General features: G+C 33.3%; 1 protein-coding gene across 3 annotated transcripts in view; it reads left to right on the top strand.

Annotated features, from left to right (window-relative positions):
• Positions 1 to 18186, top strand: part of LOC136041581 (RNA-binding protein cabeza-like) — a 71699-nt gene that overhangs the window by 21949 nt on the left and 31564 nt on the right. The window contains exon 1 of one of the 3 annotated variants that reach the window (XM_065726275.1): positions 14073 to 14171. The exons of 1 other annotated variant lie outside the window; for it this stretch is intronic. In XM_065726275.1, coding sequence (XP_065582347.1) covers positions 14162 to 14171 — 10 coding nt within the window. In that variant the 5' untranslated portion in view covers positions 14073 to 14161. Of the gene's footprint in view, positions 1 to 14072; positions 14172 to 18186 lie in introns of those variants that run through there. One more of the 3 variants, XM_065726276.1, reaches the window with a different exon arrangement.

Here is an 18186-nt window from a genome sequence, read left to right as displayed (position 1 = left end):
ATATACCTTAATTTGTTATTTTAATTCATCCCTAGATCGATGTCAATCAGTAAATCATCCAACCTAGCAACAATAAAATTTGTTATTATTTTGAAAGAGAATTATAAATTTCGGTTTAATAGTGATTTATGTTTTATTTTAGGATTTGACAATGAAGTTGAACTAATTAGTAAATGTAATGAAGGTATTAAAGGTCCAAATATTACAAGAAATGTTGATAAAACACATATTTACTGCTCATTAGTAGATAGTGCAATTGTGAATGGGAATACAACCTCTGATGTGATCTAGAGTTTTCCTCAAAAAACAGAAACTGGATCGCTACTCTCTGAGATTCGTATAGAACGGCATTATCTTTCAATAAATCGAAACGAATATATCAACGCGCTAAAAATGATCACAACTAATCAATTAGTTAGATTAATTGATTTGAAAGGAGGGAATATTGAATATATTTTGGATGTGAAAAAGGTTTAATTAAATTATTAAAAAAAAATATCTATAATAAATGTTGATCAACAAGAAACAATTATTGTATACAATACAGTATTGTAGTGGGATTGGTACTATTCTCAATTATTCAAGACATCCATACAAAATATAAAAGATGAAGCTTGTTCCATCAATAACACTATGATCAAACCTCGACTGGAATTATTTATAAATAGGGCGATTGAATAAGTAAAAGACTGGATAGATTATAATCAAAGAGAGTTAAATGACGTTAGATCCCTAAAAGATATAGTTTCAAATAATGAGAGATATTTCAATAAAAATCTTGATGAAGAGAGGAAAGGCTTATTCGAGGCAATGATTTTAGGGAATGGACTTAAACTACATTCTCGGTGATGCTCTTCTTGGTACCTTCAGTGACAATCAAAGATCAGCCTCCACTGTTTGAAAATGTTTTGAAGTTTATTCAATAAATATGTTCTATATATAAATGGCAGTGAATCAAGTACTTGCTCCTTATTGGGACACATTTTAAAAGTCTATTATTGACGATTCTACAACCAAATATGAATATGCAGCAACTAGAGAAGACAATATGTGTGTATCTCAACAACTAAATTATAATTTCATTTTAAAATATGTAGAACCTTGGATTCTTACAAATGATAGTTACCTTTATGCAAAAGTGAAAAAAACACGATTGGATGGAAGAAATATGCGAAATAATGATGAAGCTACTTTAACAAATAATGGATTTAATTTGTTCAGAAATGCTGAATATATTATCAATGGAAAATGTATTGAAAGTATTGTTTATGTAGGTATAACGACTACTGTTAAAAATCTATTAGAATTTTCTGTTGACTATAGTTGAAGCATAGCTACTAATATTTTTATATATAAAGATAAAACCCAATCCGTTGATCCATTTAAAGCAAAAAACGAGTTTGAAAGCACTTTTATACCTGTTGCAGCAGGTAGTACAACCATTACAACAAAACGAAAATAACGCTTTTAATAGTGGTTTATTTAAAAGATTGAATAAAACCAAAGAAAGTCACATGGTTAGTATGTATTTACCATTATCACGATTATTTGGATTTTGTCAAGATATTAATCGTGTTTTTAGAGGCGTTACACATCAAATTATATTAAAAAGAAAAGATTTTTCCAATATGATTATAAAATCTGGAGCTCAAAATTTTAAAGTAGATGTAATGCATTTATCATGGATGTTACCAGTATTGCATCCCAGTTTACCCATAGTGACTCAATTAGAAGCTGGATTAACGAAGAAGACGGAACAATTAAAAGCTGGATTAGGAAAGGGTAGCTCATTTGAATTAAGATGGGAAGCGTGTAATACCTATAAAAGTGATAATAAAACGGATAAAGAATTAACATGGGGTTAGTCAATGTATGCTATAATATAATTAAAATTGTTGTTTTGTTATGGAGATCTGATAATGATAACTTTAAAGGCAAAACAATATGGTGTTTGATCACACGAACACTGATAGAATTGAAGTGAGAATAAATGGATGTGAATATCCACAAGAAGATTTTAAATAGGGTTTTAGTGATGCTAATGAAGATTGTTCGATTGCTTATAAACGATTTTTACAGTTACGATATAAACCTAGAAATGTTGATGGTGGAACAATTGTAAGTTACAAAGATTTTAAAACAGTGTATCTTTCATTTTGTTTTGATGTTTCAAAGCATGAATTGAATATTTATTGAAGTGGATCAACTGCTGATATACAAACTAAATTTTTGCTAGATCAAGTACCTGCTAATCCATATGACATGTACTGCCTTATATTTTCAGAGAGAAAAGTAATCATGAAAATCATTTATAGTAAATTATATATTAATGTTTACATTATTTTCGATTTGGAAATTTGTTTAATAAGATTATTTACAAATAAATGGAGAAACTTGTAAGCGAAATGAAAAATACAAATCTATTAAAAATACAAATCATCTTTTCCTAGAATACTAAGGCACACCATCTAACCAAATAACGCATCACCACTCAAATCGTTTCTGAAGCGTGTTTGGATTTTTCCCCATAATTCTTTCATCGAGTGACAGAATTCTGGGAAGAAAGCCAAAGTTTATTAAAAGCAAAATTATTTTTGATTCAGGAACTGTGTTTAATTAAATTATTTACTAATAAATGGAGAAACTTTTAAGCGAAATGAAAATGGAAAATAAATATAACCGAACTAATAGGAAAGAAGATTTAGACATTGGAATGGAGTTTACGATTTAAGGAATGAAATGTCTTACAACTAAATATGGAAATAAAGTCGTTATTATTATTTATTTTAAAGGTGAAATGGGTGATTTATTTGCACCTCAGTGTTTTGATTCTAAAGCAGCTGATCTTGAAAAAAAATATAAAATATTAGATAAAGGTATGATTTTAAAGGTTATTGAAAGGAAAAATAAATGTAATATAAATTATTTAGATATTGATCTAAAAATTAAATATTAGATCGAGGAAGTAGTATAGGATATAATCAAAAATATAATGTATCATATATTAATAATAATACTATATTTAATAATTCTAATAATCTAATAATTTGATTTCCATGGACTTGTTTTCATTTTGAATTTATGGATTTATCATCTTTAAAATGTGCAATAGTTTATGTTAAAATTATGTAAAATGAATTAAAAATGATGTAAATTGAATGAATGAAACCCCACTTTCTATACTACTTCCAGGAGAATTTTTCCTCCCCATTTGATTCTGTGGTCTCCCATTACCTTTTCTCTGTTCCTTCAGACAAAGTCCATCAAAAAGATCCATATAAAGGGGGAAAGAACACAACCCTGCTTAACTCCTGATTTAATACAAAACCAGCTTCAATGCCACTCCTGGGCTTGGATCATGCTGATGAATCAAGCATCCTAGCTGAAAGTTGGAACAAAATGAATAGACTTTTAGGGACTTTCCGAGTTCAGGGCGCTAGAAGAGGTTTGAAAATTAATGTTAAGAATACTAAGACTAGGAATAAGTGAAGATAAAAGGATGACGTTTGGTAACGAAAAGATTGATCAGGTGGACAGCTTCACTTACCTAGGTAGTATTATTAGTAAAGACGATGGGAGCAGTGAATATGTTAAAAGTAGAATAGCAAAGGCTCAGGGTGTTTTTTCACAGTTAAAAAAAAGTTTGGAAGAATAGGAAGATAAGTCTGAAAACTAAGATTAGAGTATTGGAAGGTGAGTGATGATAGTGGTCATAAATGGCTCTGAAGCATGGTCGCTCCGAAAAGTGAATGAAGATCTTCTATATATTTTCCAGAGAAATTTTCCTACGGATTGTTCTGGATACCTGGTTGACTGGCCGTATTTCAAACACTAGACCGCACGGAAAATATGGTTCAATTCCGGTTTCTAGGGCTATAATGAAAGAAACGTTGAGATAGCTAGAGCACGTTCTGTGTATGAAGGATGAAAGATTGCCGAAGATAGTCCTTTTTCGCCGACCGTCTATGACTAAACGGAAAGCAGGTCGTCCGCGTCTGGATTTGGGAGGATGTCATAAGGAAAGATTTAAAGGAAATGGGAACTTCCTGGTAGGGTGTAAAGAGGGAGGTTTTAAATAGATTGGGACGGAGGAGGAGTGTTCCTAGCTCTGCCGACCTCAGGCGGCTTTGTGCGGTGGTTAGTGATTAGTAATAGTATATATATATATATATATAGCAGTATTAGTAGTAGTACTACAGTAAAATTTGTAGTAAAAGCACTACCACAAACTACTTGTGCTTAGTTAAGTAGTAATACTAATAGTATTGCTATTAGTAATAGCAGTAATTAGTAATAGTAGCTACTACTACTAGTGCTAGCAGTATAAGTATTCTATAGTATATAGATTTATAGCATATAAATAAAATAAATTATATATCTATAATATCTAATTATAGATAATAATCAATAGTAGTAGTAGCAGTAGTAGTATATTACTTACTACATAGTAATATACAGTATTATAGTATACTACTATACTACTTATACTAATAATATATACTGTTATATATAATATATATATATATATATATATATATACATTATATATAACAGTATAAGTAACAGTATATAACATATATATATATATATATATATATATATATATATATATATATATATATATATATATATATATATATATATATATATATATATATTCTATATGTATATCCATATCGATTATATAGATTCTATATATATTATATATAGAATCTTTTGCCACAGAAGATTCTTCTTACACTGTATTATTCATTAATTTACCCGTATATAGCTAATCGTTGCTTTATCTGGAGTAGCAATTATTTTTTACTAATTATAAGCGAGTGCAAGTTCTTCAGAATAAAGCGATTAGGATTATTGGTAAATATGTTGAAGAGGTCAACGAAACTATTGCTTGTTATAAATCGCTGAATCTGTTAAATTTGGACAAATTAGAGATTTTCAAACTTCTACATTTGATTATCAGTGTATGAATGATCTAGTCCCAGCATTTTTTAAGAAGTTTTGTTGTTTGAATAGCCAAGTGCATGATTATGAAATGAGAAATAGTGACGATATAGCAATTGAGTCAACGGGTACAGTTAGATCAGCATGTACGGTAAGATATATGGGCCCAGTTATTTGGAATAAGTTGCCAGTGAGTATTAGGATGGCTGAACACCTACTTTCATTTACGAAAAAATAAATGATCATTTGTTAGAAATTAATTAATTTTTTTTAGGGGGAGGGCTTGGAAGGGGTCTGTGGAGTGTGGTATAGGGCGATTTTTGGGGCTGTTTATCGTTTTTTTTTGGAGGGGGGGGGGGTAAATATTTTGTTGTTTTTTTAATTAAGAGAGATTGATTTGAAGCTTGAGTTTTTTTTAGTTGTGATTTTTAATGGAATATATATTTTTACTTGTTATTGCCATACATCTGCAAAACTGTAAAGTTTTTCTTGGTGCGGCAGCATTTTGTAAAAGATGTGTTTTGGTTTTGTATGTGAAAAAAAAAATTAAAAAAAAAAAAAAAGGAAAATTTTTCCGGTCCTAAAGTCATTTGTCACTTGTTTTAGAACTAATTTTAGTATTTATTGTTTTTTATTTAGTAACAATGATGAATATAGTAGTAGCTGCAACCTATCAAAGAGTTATCTCTATAAAGTCCTTAGGAAATGGCTTTTCAAAAGTGGAATCAGGGAAATGGTTTCATTGAGAAATGCCTATGGAGCAATATGGATGTACTATTGGGTAATGATATAAGTTGTCAACTTAATTTTTTTTCAAAAAAAGCAATTTTGAGAAGAGGTAAGAATGTATAAGAGGGGTTCAAACTGGAATAGGAGTTCTTTTTTTTGAAAGCCCCCTGTTTTTAGCTTCTGTGTGAAAATCGTATTTTACTAGAAGCTAACATTTGTGTTTCTCCGTTTTTTCTTTATGAATCATCAGATTGAAGACTGTCGTGAAAAAGCTAATTCAGAATGAAATTTCAGTTCTATAAACCTTTATGACCGTTTTTTTTTTTTAAGTGGCGACTCCGCTTAGGCCATGACAGAATATTTAAGCAATGGATCCAGTTTGAGGATTCAATGCCATGTTTTAGAGTTGGCCCATTTAATACACTTTATTTGTGCATTTTCAGCTCTTTTGTAACTTAACCTGTGGAGTTAGAGCCCAGCTTTCTTTTTATTCTGGGCATACGTTTGTAGTCAAATGCAATTCCACTGACCTATACCCACATTATTTCGTGATTTTCCTTTCATTTTATTAACCAAATTCAATAAAAAAAAACTAGTTTTTTTAACTGAAAGTAAGGAGCGACATTAAAACTTAAAACAAACATAAGTTACTCCGTATATGAAAGGGGCTGTTCCTTTCTCAACGCCTCGCTCTTTACGCTAAATTTTGACTCTTTCTCTGAAGTCTATTTTATTAAACAGTTATAAAACTTAGCGTAAAGAGCGGGGCGTTGAGAAGGGAACAGTTCCTTTCATAAACGGAGTAATTTCTGTTCGTTTTAAGTTTTAATGTCGCTCTTTACTTTTAGTTAAAAAAAATTTGTTTTTATTATTTAATTTCTGAACATTTTTGAATTAATGCATGTTTGATTTTGGCTCTCCGCACATAAATTATTAAAACGAAATTTGTATATTAATTCTTTTTTTGGGTAAATGGCTTTCTCTTAATTTTGATCAGGCGATTTTGAGAAAAAAGGGGTGGGGGAGGAGGTCTAGTTGCCCTCCAATTCTTTTGAGGGCAGAAGTTATAATTTTTAACAAACGTTTTTATTAGTAAAAAATATAAGTAACTTAAGAATTAACTTACGTAATGAACTTTTATATTCTTATATTTTTATTATGTATATGAGGGGGTTTGTTCCCTCATTAATGCCTCGCTCTTTACACTAAAGCTTAAATTTTGTCCCAGCTCTTTAACAATGACCCCTGAATCAGAAAGGCCGTAGAATAAATAGTTGAAATTACTAAAAATACTTTAGCGTAAGGAGCAAGGCATTTTTTTGATGACAAAGACTAAATTTGATGAAACTTATATATTTAAAATCACCATAAAAATTCGATTCTGTTGATGTATCTTTTAGTATCAAAATTCCGTTTTTTAGAGTTTCGTTTACTATTGAGCCGGGTCGCTCCATACTACAGTTCGTTACCACGAACTGTTTGATTATATTAATTTGGTTTATTAACCAAATTAATAAACTTGAGCAAATGTATATAAGAGAAAGCTTGATTTCAGCTAATTTAAATGATTAAAATTAATTGATTTCAGCAAATGTCACGTACTTGTTGGAGCATGGAATCAAAGCAGGAAGTAAAACTCTCCTAGAAATAGAATATGCTGTTGACTTGAGCATCCTAAACGGAAGTGTTAGCAAAATGAATGAAATGCTGGAGGTTCAGGGTGGAAGGATGGGTTGAAAATCAATCTCACGAAGACTAAGTTGCTAAGACTGTGAATAAGTGAAGGTGAAGAGGTAATATTCGGTAACAAGAAGATCGATCAAGCGCACAGCTTACTTCCCTAGGTAGTATTATTATTAAAGACGGTGGGTGCTGCGAAGATGTTAAAAGTAAAATAGGCAAAGCCCAGGGTTTTTCTAAAATTGAAAAAAGTTTGCAAAAACAGGAAGATAAGTATTTTAACCAAGATTAGAATCTTGGAAGTTACAGTGATGACAAATAGTCGAGGATGGTTCTGAAGCGTGGGCGGAAGAGGAGGATTTGTTTGATGTTTCCCAGAGAAATTCTTCAGGGATTATTATGGGTACCCGTCTGACCGACCGTATTTCAAACAGTAAACTTTACGAAAAATATGGTTCAATCCCACTGTCTAGAGTTATAAGAAGAGAAAGGTTAAAATTTCTTGGACACGTTCTGGGAAGGATGACATATTGATAAAGATCATTCTTGTCAGGCAACCTTCTAGGGTCAAAGGAAAAGTAATTCGTCCCCAAATGGGATGGGAGGAGGTTGTAAGGAAAGATTTAAGGAAAATTGGAACTTACTTGGAAGGTGTAAAGAGGGAAACTTTGAACAGATTGGGATAGAAGTAAAGCACACATAGATTTGTTGGCCTAAGGTGGCTTGGTTCTGCAACGGGTTGTTGGTAGTAGTAGTAGCACAATTTTATACAGTTAAAAGGTCTTGTGCCACTTTGGCTGTAGCTTATTGTTAACTTATTGTTATCTAAGACGGATAAAGTAAAAGCCTGATACGGGATTATCAGTTTGTGTGTTCAAAAACTATTATATGCTTATTTTTGGCTCCTTGTTCCTTTTACTTATGGAGTTAACCTCCCTTTTATTTGCAATTTTTTTCTTCGAAATTGTGTTGATATTTTTTAAGCTTTCGCCGATAAATACATTAGCTTTGGTAAGTGGTGGCGCCAAAATGGAAAAAATGAGCATTTCTTGGATAAATTTAGGCTGGTAATCAAATGGCTGACTATTGGCTTTGACATTCTAATAGAACGATTAGCATGAAATTTTGGGCTCTGTCCCCTTGTTTAGAAATCTTTACTACTATTATAAATAATTCACTGCTTTTACAAGCCTGATAAGGCCAACATAGCTGCGCACAGTCCTCCTCCTTCCTAATCTATTCAAAATTGTTCTCGTTACACCCACCCAAAAAGTTACAATTTCCTTTAAATCCTGTCTTATGACCTCTTACCAGCCCATTTTTGGACGACTTACTTTTCGTTTGGTCTAAATGGATGGCCGATAGAGATCGATTTTTGACCATCTGTCATCCATCATCACTAAAACCTGCCCTAGCCATTTGAACCTGTCTTTCGTTATTGCCCTAGAGGCAGGATAGTGCCACATTTTTCTTATAGCTTGCTCTTTGAAATACGGTCAGTTAGACGGACACCAAAAACAGTCTGTAAGCAATTCCTCTGGAAAACATCTAACAAATCCTCCTCAGTTTTCAGCAGTGCCCATGTTTCAGAACCATACCTAACTACTGTCATTACAGTAACTCATGTTTTTAGCCATCACTTCCCTAGGCAGATCCACTTAGCTGGGCCACGCGTTTGGCCCAGTTGCTTTCTCTTCATTATCTCCATGGTTAAACAGTGGTTCTCAATACTTTCATCACTTTAACTATCATAGGTCCATGCTATTTTGTAAAATCATTGTCTCGATTTGAGGCAGTTGGCACACGCAGTTTTCTGGAATATATGAGAAACCAGAACTCTGAAAATGAACTTTTGACTTATACTGGCCAACTGACTAAGAAAAAGAACTATTTTGAAGAAATCTTCGGCTTAAGCGTGAGGTGTATTAAACTATATTGGTTTTAAAGGATCTACTCCTTCAAAATGTTTGTGTCCGAAATTCCCCGCTCGTTGCGCTATGGTATTTGTATGGTAATAAAAATAGCCATGTAGTGGCTGGAGGAATTCGTATCGAAAGTTCAAATATTATCTTAATGAAGGTTTGCTGAATAGGAAACAAAATTTAACCAACACAGCTTAAGTATTTCTTTGTGTGCTAGTTTAATGATTAGCCTCCTCGAGCCTTTGTCTTTTTTGTGATGGAGATGAATTAGCGATGTTTTTATTTTTACTTACTTAATCCCTATGCCGGGTAGGCGTTAAGAGCGTCGTCAGCCATTTCCACGTGGGGTCAAAGACCTTTTGCCCACCCTATGCCCTCTCCTCTCATTACATTAATAATTTTGCATTTTCAAAATGTAAGATTTTTATGTTTTTTACATATGTATATTTGAAGACACTGGCCCCAACCCTTCATTCTAATCAAAGATTTCGTGATAACGAACTATAGTAAGGAGCGACCCGGCTCAATAGTAAACGAAACCCTAAAAAACGGAATTTTGATACTAATAGATATATCAAAAGAATTAATTTTTTATGCTGATTTTAAATATATAAGTTTCATTAAATTTAGTCTTATTCATCAAAAGTTACGAGCCTGGGAAAATTTGCCTTGTTTTGGAAAATAGGAGAAACATCCCTTAAAAGTTATAGTATCTTAACGAAAGTCACACCATCGCATTCAGCGTATCAGAAAACCTTACTGTAGAAGTTTCAAGCTCCTATCTACAAAGATGTTGAACTTAGTATTTTTTGCCAGAAGACGATCACGGGTGCGTGTTTATTTGTTTGTTGTTTTTTTTTGTTTTTTTTTTCCCCAGGGGTGATCGTATCGACCAAGTGGTCCTAGAATGTCGTGTGAGGACTCATTCTAACGGAAATTGAAAGTTCTAGTGCCCTTTTTAAGTGACCAAAAAATTGGAGGGCACCTAGGCCCCCTCCCGCGCTCATTTTTTTCCCAAAGTCAACGGATTAGAATTTTGAGATAGCCATTTTGTTCAACATAGTCGAAAAACATTACAACTTTGTCTTTGGGGCTGACTTACTCTCCCCAAAGTACCCAGGGGAGGGGCTGCAAGTTACAAACTTTGACCAGCGTTTACATACAGTAATGGTTATTTGGAAGTTTACAGACACTTTCAGGGGGATTTTTGGATTGGGCAGGGGGGGGGTTGAGGGGATGTGGATATGTACGAGGATCTTCCCTTGGAGGAATTCGTCACAGGAGAAGAGAAATTCCATGAAAGGGCGCAGGATTTTCTAGCATTATTAAAAAAAAACAATGACAAAATAAATATGAAAAAGTTTTTTCCACTGAAAGAAATGACCAGCATTAAAACTTAAAACGAACATAGATTATTATCTATATGGAGGGCTCATCTCTTCCTAAATACCTCGCTCTTTACGCTAAAGTATTTTTAGTAATTTCAACTATTTATTCTACAGCCTTTGTGATTCAGGGGTCAATCTTAAAGAATTGGGACAAAATTAAAGATTTAGTGTAAAGAGCGAGATATTAACGAGGGGGGCAAATCCTCTCATATGCATAATAAAAATATACGAATATAGAAATTCGTTACCTAAGTTAATTTGTAAGTTACATATATTTTTTACTAATAAAAACGTTCGTTAAAAATTAAAATTCTAGTTGCCTTTTTAATTAACCAAAAAATTGGAGGACAACTAGGCATCCTCCCCCACCCTTTTTCTCAAAATCGTCTGATCAAAACTAAGAGAAAGACATTTAGCAAAAAAAAATTATTACGCAAATTTCGTTTTAATTATTCATTTTCGGAGAGCCAAAATCAAACATGCATTAATTCAAAAACGTTCAGAAATTAAATTTAAAAAAACAAACTTTTAACTGAAAGTAAGGAGTGACATTAAAACTTAAAGCGAACAGAAATTACTTCAGGTATGAAAGGGGCTGTTCCCTCCTCAACGTCCCGCTCTTTGCGCTAAAGTTATTTACTGTTTTATAAAGGTATAATTGACAGAAAGAGTCAAACTGCAGCGTAAAGAGTGGGGTGTTGAATTGGGAACAGCTCCTTTCATACACGGAGTAATTTCTTTTAGTTCTAAGTTTTAATGTCGCTCCTTACTTTCAGTTAAAAAACTTGTTTTTTAATTTAATTGTAAGAAGGGCCTATTTTATTAAAAGGTGTAGTAATTCTCCCTCTTGGGAAGTATTTTCATTGTAGAAGGGGTGAATCTTTTATCCCAGGTTTGTCCAAAAAGACTAAGAATATTAAGGCGAAATTTCGGGGAGGCTTGAAGTGTCTGGTCAACTAATTCAAGAGGTAATGTATGCATTTAAGTTATCGAAAAGACATTTCTGCATTGTCTTTGGAATGGCTAAGGGTACGAACGTGATTGCCATTTTTACTGTTACTGGTACCTAGAGTGCAACTGTGACTACTTGCAACTATGTAATTTAGTTGCTCCAGTGATCTTAGTGTATTCAAGAAATGGGTCATTTGAATGGATCGTTTAACATATAAACTTTGAGTACCATTTTTAAGTTTACTGACGAGCTCTTGCCATGGTAAAGCTCTGAATTATTCCGCCATTTATGCCACAATACAAAATTTTAACCTGGTTTAACCTAAAATGCTATCTAGCAAAACCAGTAAAACAGCCAATCTTACGGAAAGCTGTTTGGAAAGCTCCAAGTTTCTAAAATTATAATTTATTATTGAGCTTTTAATATTTTGTTAACAAATCTCAAGTGCAGATAGATCGTTCACACACTTCCATCGATTTGTATGGTCATTCATGAAGCTATTAATCATTATTAGGAAAAAATGGGACCCATCAGGGTTCCCCGGGGGACCCACAAAAGACAGGAAGGAGATCAAAATAAGCATTTTTATATTTAAACGACTGAGAACGACTTGTTAAAAAGGAAGCACCAATTTTAACTCACTTGACTCACTTGAAACTCCGTCAGCAGTTCCTTTTAAAATGATATTGTGGTTAATTGGGTCGAACGTTTTCTGGAGATTCATTAATAAAAGATTCAAAGAAGTATCAGGGCTTTCAAGGTTTTTAAGAATAGTGTCAAGAAGACTAACAACGTAGGATGAAGCTCTTCAGGGTTTCCAACTGAAAACTAGAACCAAAAATAAATATAAAGTAAACAGGAATCACACTAAATTTACAAAAGAAAGTTTTGTTGAAATAAGTTTTGTAAATAAATATAGTCTTATATGTTATTATGCAGTTAAATAAAATGTATAATTAATTTCATTTCTTTCTAGTATTTAGTAAAGACAACAACAAAAATAATGTTTTAGTCTAATACTTGGTACTTTTACTTATGCTGAGTTTACACTGAGAGGAAAACTTGACGGGAATCCTGTCTCGGAAACAGGATTTATGTTTACACACAGAGGGAAAAGTGGGAAAAGATTATTTTCCCACAAAACATCATTTTACCATAATTTTCAGTTACCAGTTCCTTTTTCGCTGCCTTTCTGAAAATGCAATTCCTGTTATTTGAGTAGAATTTGGAGCCGTATCAATGTTTTTTTTTGTTTTTTTTTCAAAATTTAGGAAATGTATTTGCATATCTTTAAAACCTTATAAAATGAAATTGAGCAAAGTTATGAAGCTGAAAACAATTTTGTTGTACTTCAATTAAGCAGAAGATCTATTTTGCAAGGTTTCACTTTTATAACACACACATTTTTAAAGGTCAGGGCTCTCTAGAGGGAGAAGGAGTGGATGTAGTTGCTTCAAAATACCTTCCCAAGACATACTTTAGTCTGTAGATTCATCCCTGACCTGGTTCATTCAGCTGTTTTGAAATCTCAGCCTTGGGCTGAGATTTCAGAACAGCTGAATCTGAAATCTCAGCCCAAAGCAAGTCTTTTAGCTTTGTTTTCTTGTAGTCTTGGTGAGCAGTGTCATAAATACAAGGCTTGTCCTGCACCAAACAGATTAAATCAGTAATTTTGGGATGATTCTTTACTGACATGTTATTTGTTTGTCGGCCAAAATCAACAAAACTGTAAATATTCTCGTTCTTCTTGCCTACACATCAAGCAGAATTGGTCAAAAACGGTCTCGGTGAAAGGAATCCTTGCTGGTCGCTAGACTTTTTTTCTACCCGGATTCACGAACGGAATCCTTTCAAGTGGACCAGAATTCCTTTGACCGCGACGGGAATTCTCGTCTGTGTAAACGCGCTATTAAATAAACTTCTGAAGTATTTGACCCCTTGCTTAGGTTTCTTTTCAAACCCAGCTCATATGCACAGGGAAAAGCTCAACAACTAATTACTACGGAAAACCGACACGTTTTTCCGCAATAACGACGAGTTTTTGTGCTCGAGCATTTGACCTGCTAAAGATTTGACCAAATATACAAAGAAAAAGTCAAAAACTGATCGAGAAGATTGCAAAACTGATATGTTTTTCTTCATACCGATTGGTTTCGGCGCAAATAGTTTTTTTTTGTTGGTTTCTTGAGGCACCAATCGGTTATCGTCTCTCGTCAATAGGAAAATAGCAAAATTTTGAAAGAAAAAGCATAACAATCCTTAAGCACTTAAAATTACGTAGAAGCTCTTGGGTCTTTTTTTAAGTGGGCTAGTTGCTGGAACAACGCATCAAGCAACAGCTTTTAGTGATTGCTTTTTGGAAAAAAATCTTGCAACAGAAGAATGTGATTCATAACGTAAAGTGTGGACTAGTCCTTCCGCAGCTAGTTCGAACGCCGCCACCTACTTTTGGCATCGCCTTGGTATTTCTCAATTTCCTTTCTTTCATCACTTTTGGTAGCCATTTTCTATTGATTGATCTTGTTGAAACTTCTAAGGCGAAAATGAGTGAAGGTAAGGTTGCAGATTAAGAAAATAAGCTAAGTTCGATAATAATTTTAATGCTCTGGCTAATGTTTAACAATTTGGCAATGATACATGAAATTATATGACTTAGATTGTAATAAACTTTACATGCAACATGATTCCCTCTTTCCATGCTATTTTCAAACAAATCAGTTCGCTCTAAGATTTATTCCCTACTTTTGATGGTCCCATAGTATTTCCCGAGTAGTGTTTATCTCCATTAAATCTATCTAGTAATATTAAAGGAGGATAAAGTTCTACTTTTGGCCATCTTTGAAATGGGTTAGGTTAGGAAAATTGAACTTTCAGGGATGGGTCTACAGGATGAATTATGTCATAGAAATGTGTTTATAAGTAAATACCCCAACTCCTTATCCCTCCAGAGGGTCCTGAAATTTGTCTACATGGCAGTTCTATGCCTGCTGAAATTTTGACAATAGCATTTAATATTAAGCTAAAATTCTACTTAATTGATTTCTTGCTATCTCAGAAAGAGTTTAGGTTAGGAAAATCAAACTTTCAGGGATGGGTCTACAGGTTAAAATATATCATGGGAAGGCATTTTAAAGTACCCACCTCACTCCAAGATCTATTTTGCAAGGTTTTACTTTTATAACACAGGTATTTATAAAGTTCATTGAAGGTCAGGGCCCTCTAGAGGGAGAAGGAGTAGAGGTAGGTACTTCAAAATATCTTCCTGGGACATACTTTAGCATGTAGACCCATCCCATTTTATATTAGTTTTCAGTTATCAGTGTCTTTATTTCTGGCTTCAGTTCTAAAAAAAAAATGCAATTCCTGCTATTTGAGTGATATTTCAAGTGATTTCATTTTTTTAAATATAGGTTAGGAAATGTATTTGTATATCTTAAAACATTATAGGCCTAAATTAGGATTAAACAATGCTGTGAAGCTAAAAAATTTGCTGTACTTCATTTAAGCAGGAGATCTGTTTGTTTAATATTTCATTAGGCTATTAGTAGTCTATTATTGACTTATAAGTGAACATACCACTTGATGCTTTTTTTAAGCTCTTCTTAAATATAATAATTGCTTCTATTGTGAATTCTGTTTGTTTTAAAGGTTAGGTTGTTTGTTTAAAGTCTGAAATCAATGTTTAATCCTTTTTATACTCAAAAATAGAATATTGGTCATTTTTAAGAGCTTAAATTTGAATTTACAATAGAAATTATTATAGCCTATTCATGAGGGGCTTAAAAAAAGGCATCAAGTTGCATGTTCACTTTATTTTGTAAGTCAATAATTTGAACAACAAAAATTTACCAATCCATTTTGCAAGGTTTCACTTCTATCACACACAGGTTTTTACAGGTCATCAAAGATCAAGACACACTGGAGGTGGAAGGAGTAGTACTTCAGAATATCTTTCTAGGATATACTTTAGCCTATAGACTTATCCCTAAAAGTTTCATTTTCCTTATCTTACCCCTGTCCAAGATGGCCAAAAGTAGCTAAAGAAGGATTTTGCTATAAGAATAGATGTTTTATTTACAAAAAAATGTCAAGCTATCAGAAGTCCAGGTGGGATAAATTTTCACTTATAAGAGTTAAAAAGTACATACAAAAATACAAGGAAGCATGTCAGATTGTTTTCTAAATGTAAAAAAACATTTAAAACACAAAATTAAGTAGGAACAACCTTAGCTAAATAATGGACACAGAACAATTCTTTTGGTAAATTAGAAGTTTACACCATAATTTAGCCAGGATGAAATTGGGGACTTTTTGCTCTTTCATAATTCAATAATTACATGGGGAAATTATATTTTCAGCCCTGAAGGGGCTCAAAATGCCCATAATAGCTTAAACCAAAATTTAACATGTTTCTTTAAAAGCTGGCTAGTGAGAAAGAATTGCCTTTTGAGGATGATTCAGGAATGGTAATTATTATTTTCCTTAGTTTTATCAAAAAAAAAATACCACTTTGAAAACAAATATGCAGGAATTTCTACAAAAAAAGAAGTTAGAAACCCCTTGAAAATGATGTCTATTGATGTGACATTATTTTAATAGTTTGACGTTTTAAAAATTCTACAAATAGGTTTTCAAAATAACATTTTTAAATGTTTATGTAAAGAGCAACCCAGCTTAATAGTAGCCAAAACTCTAAAAAAACAGAATTTTGACTATCTTAAATTACAGCTTGGAACAATCTAACAATTTTTCCTTGTAGAATCTCCAGAGTTGATAATACATGACACATAGTTGAATATGTACACATGACTAGTGGTTTGATGTTGCTGATTCAAGTGCTTCCCAGTTATACTTCCATTCTTTTGTTGACTATCTGTTGTTGAGATGGTTCTTAAGCTGTTTGTGGTTTGGGCAGCAATGGTATCTGGCAGTAATTTGTTCTAGAGGTTGGCAACATGGTTGGTCAGAAAATGGGTGCATTGCTGCTTTGAGGAGAAATGTCTAGATAACTGTAAGTTATGTCCTCTTGTACATGAGTCCTGAGATGCCAGAGAAAGGAGATCAGGAAGTGCCTTTGAATTAATAAGTTTATGAACCACAATGGCATCACCCTATCTTCATCTATAAACAAGAGTTGGGAGTTTCAGCTTGCTTAGCCTTGTATGGTAAGGGAGTTCATGCAGTCCACTCACCGTCTTAGTGGCTCTTCTCTGGACATCTGAGATTTTTAACATCTTTTTTGAAAAAGGAGGACACAAGGATCATACCTGTCTCCAGCCTAGGCTGAACAAGTCTTTTGTACAAAAGGCTCAGAATTTTAGGAGAACAGGAGGAAATTGTTCTTTTTATGAGCCCTGGTGATGAGTTAGCTGATGCTGCTGCCTTCTTTGCATGATTGCTAAATTTAAGATGCTTTTCAACAATTACTCCTAGATCATGTTCTTCCAACACTAGAGAAAGGGACTGACAATAAAGAGAGTAAGTTGTATTGATGATCTTGTGTCCAAAGTGTAAACCATGGCATTTTGACACATTGAAAGTGAATAGCCAAGATTTCACCCATATGTTAAGGAGATCAAGGTCTTTCTGAAGTTGGGATGTATCCTCAAGAGTGTTAGCTGGACCAATTACCTTGTAATCATCAGCATATAGGTCATCTTGCTTTTAAGCTCTAGAGGAGCATTGTTTATGAAAATATTGAACATGGTAGGGCCAAGCACACTACCCTGTGGAACTCCACTGATAACAAGCTGAGAGGATAGGATTGCCATCTGTATCAAATAGTCTTACATGCTCAACACAATTCCTCAAAAAATCAAGAACACATTTAAGAAATTTTTCCTCCAAACCAATATATTGTAGCTTAAGCTCAAGTCTCTTATGATAGACTTTGTCAAATGATTTTGAAAAATCAAGAAGGATCATGTCAACAGGGATTCCCAACTCCAGTAGTTTTGTAATACAGTCATGACTTGAGCAGATTAGTATCTGATCTGTTGCTTTGGACACCATGTTGAGAGCTGTTGAGGAGATGAATCTGATCAAGATGCTCAATAACTGCTTTGTTGACAATGTTTTCAGGAAGCTTAACAACAACAGAGATAATACTAATAGGCTGGTAGTTTCCTGTAGAATCTTTCTTCCTGTTTTGTGAATGGGGGTAATAAGTTTCATTAAGTTTAGTCTTAGCATCAAATGTTGCAAGCCTAGAAAAATTTGCCTTATTACCTTAAAAAGTTACCTTAAATTACACTTGCTGGTCATAGGATAAATCCTGTGTCTACAAGCTTCAGTGATGATAGTTAGTTCTCTGTAGGGTTCCAAGCAGTGGTCCATAGTTTATTGAGCCACTCCCTATCCACTGATGACTTGAATGCCTCCATGGTGGTAGATTTCACTGTTTTTGCACTGAGGGAATTCTACAAGCTGACAACTATTTGAAAAGAATTTGTTCTTTAGTCTGGTCTATGCTTGTTTCCAGAAAGCTTATGGTGATGACCACAAGTTCTCTATGGAATTGTCCAGTTGGAAAAGGTCAGGAATGGTATCCTCAGCATTTAGAAGCTTG

This window comes from Artemia franciscana, unplaced genomic scaffold, assembly GCF_032884065.1.
Source record: "Artemia franciscana unplaced genomic scaffold, ASM3288406v1 PGA_scaffold_30, whole genome shotgun sequence".
In the NCBI taxonomy this organism is placed as follows: domain Eukaryota; kingdom Metazoa; phylum Arthropoda; class Branchiopoda; order Anostraca; family Artemiidae; genus Artemia; species Artemia franciscana.
This window is presented reverse-complemented; position numbering and strand designations above follow the sequence as displayed.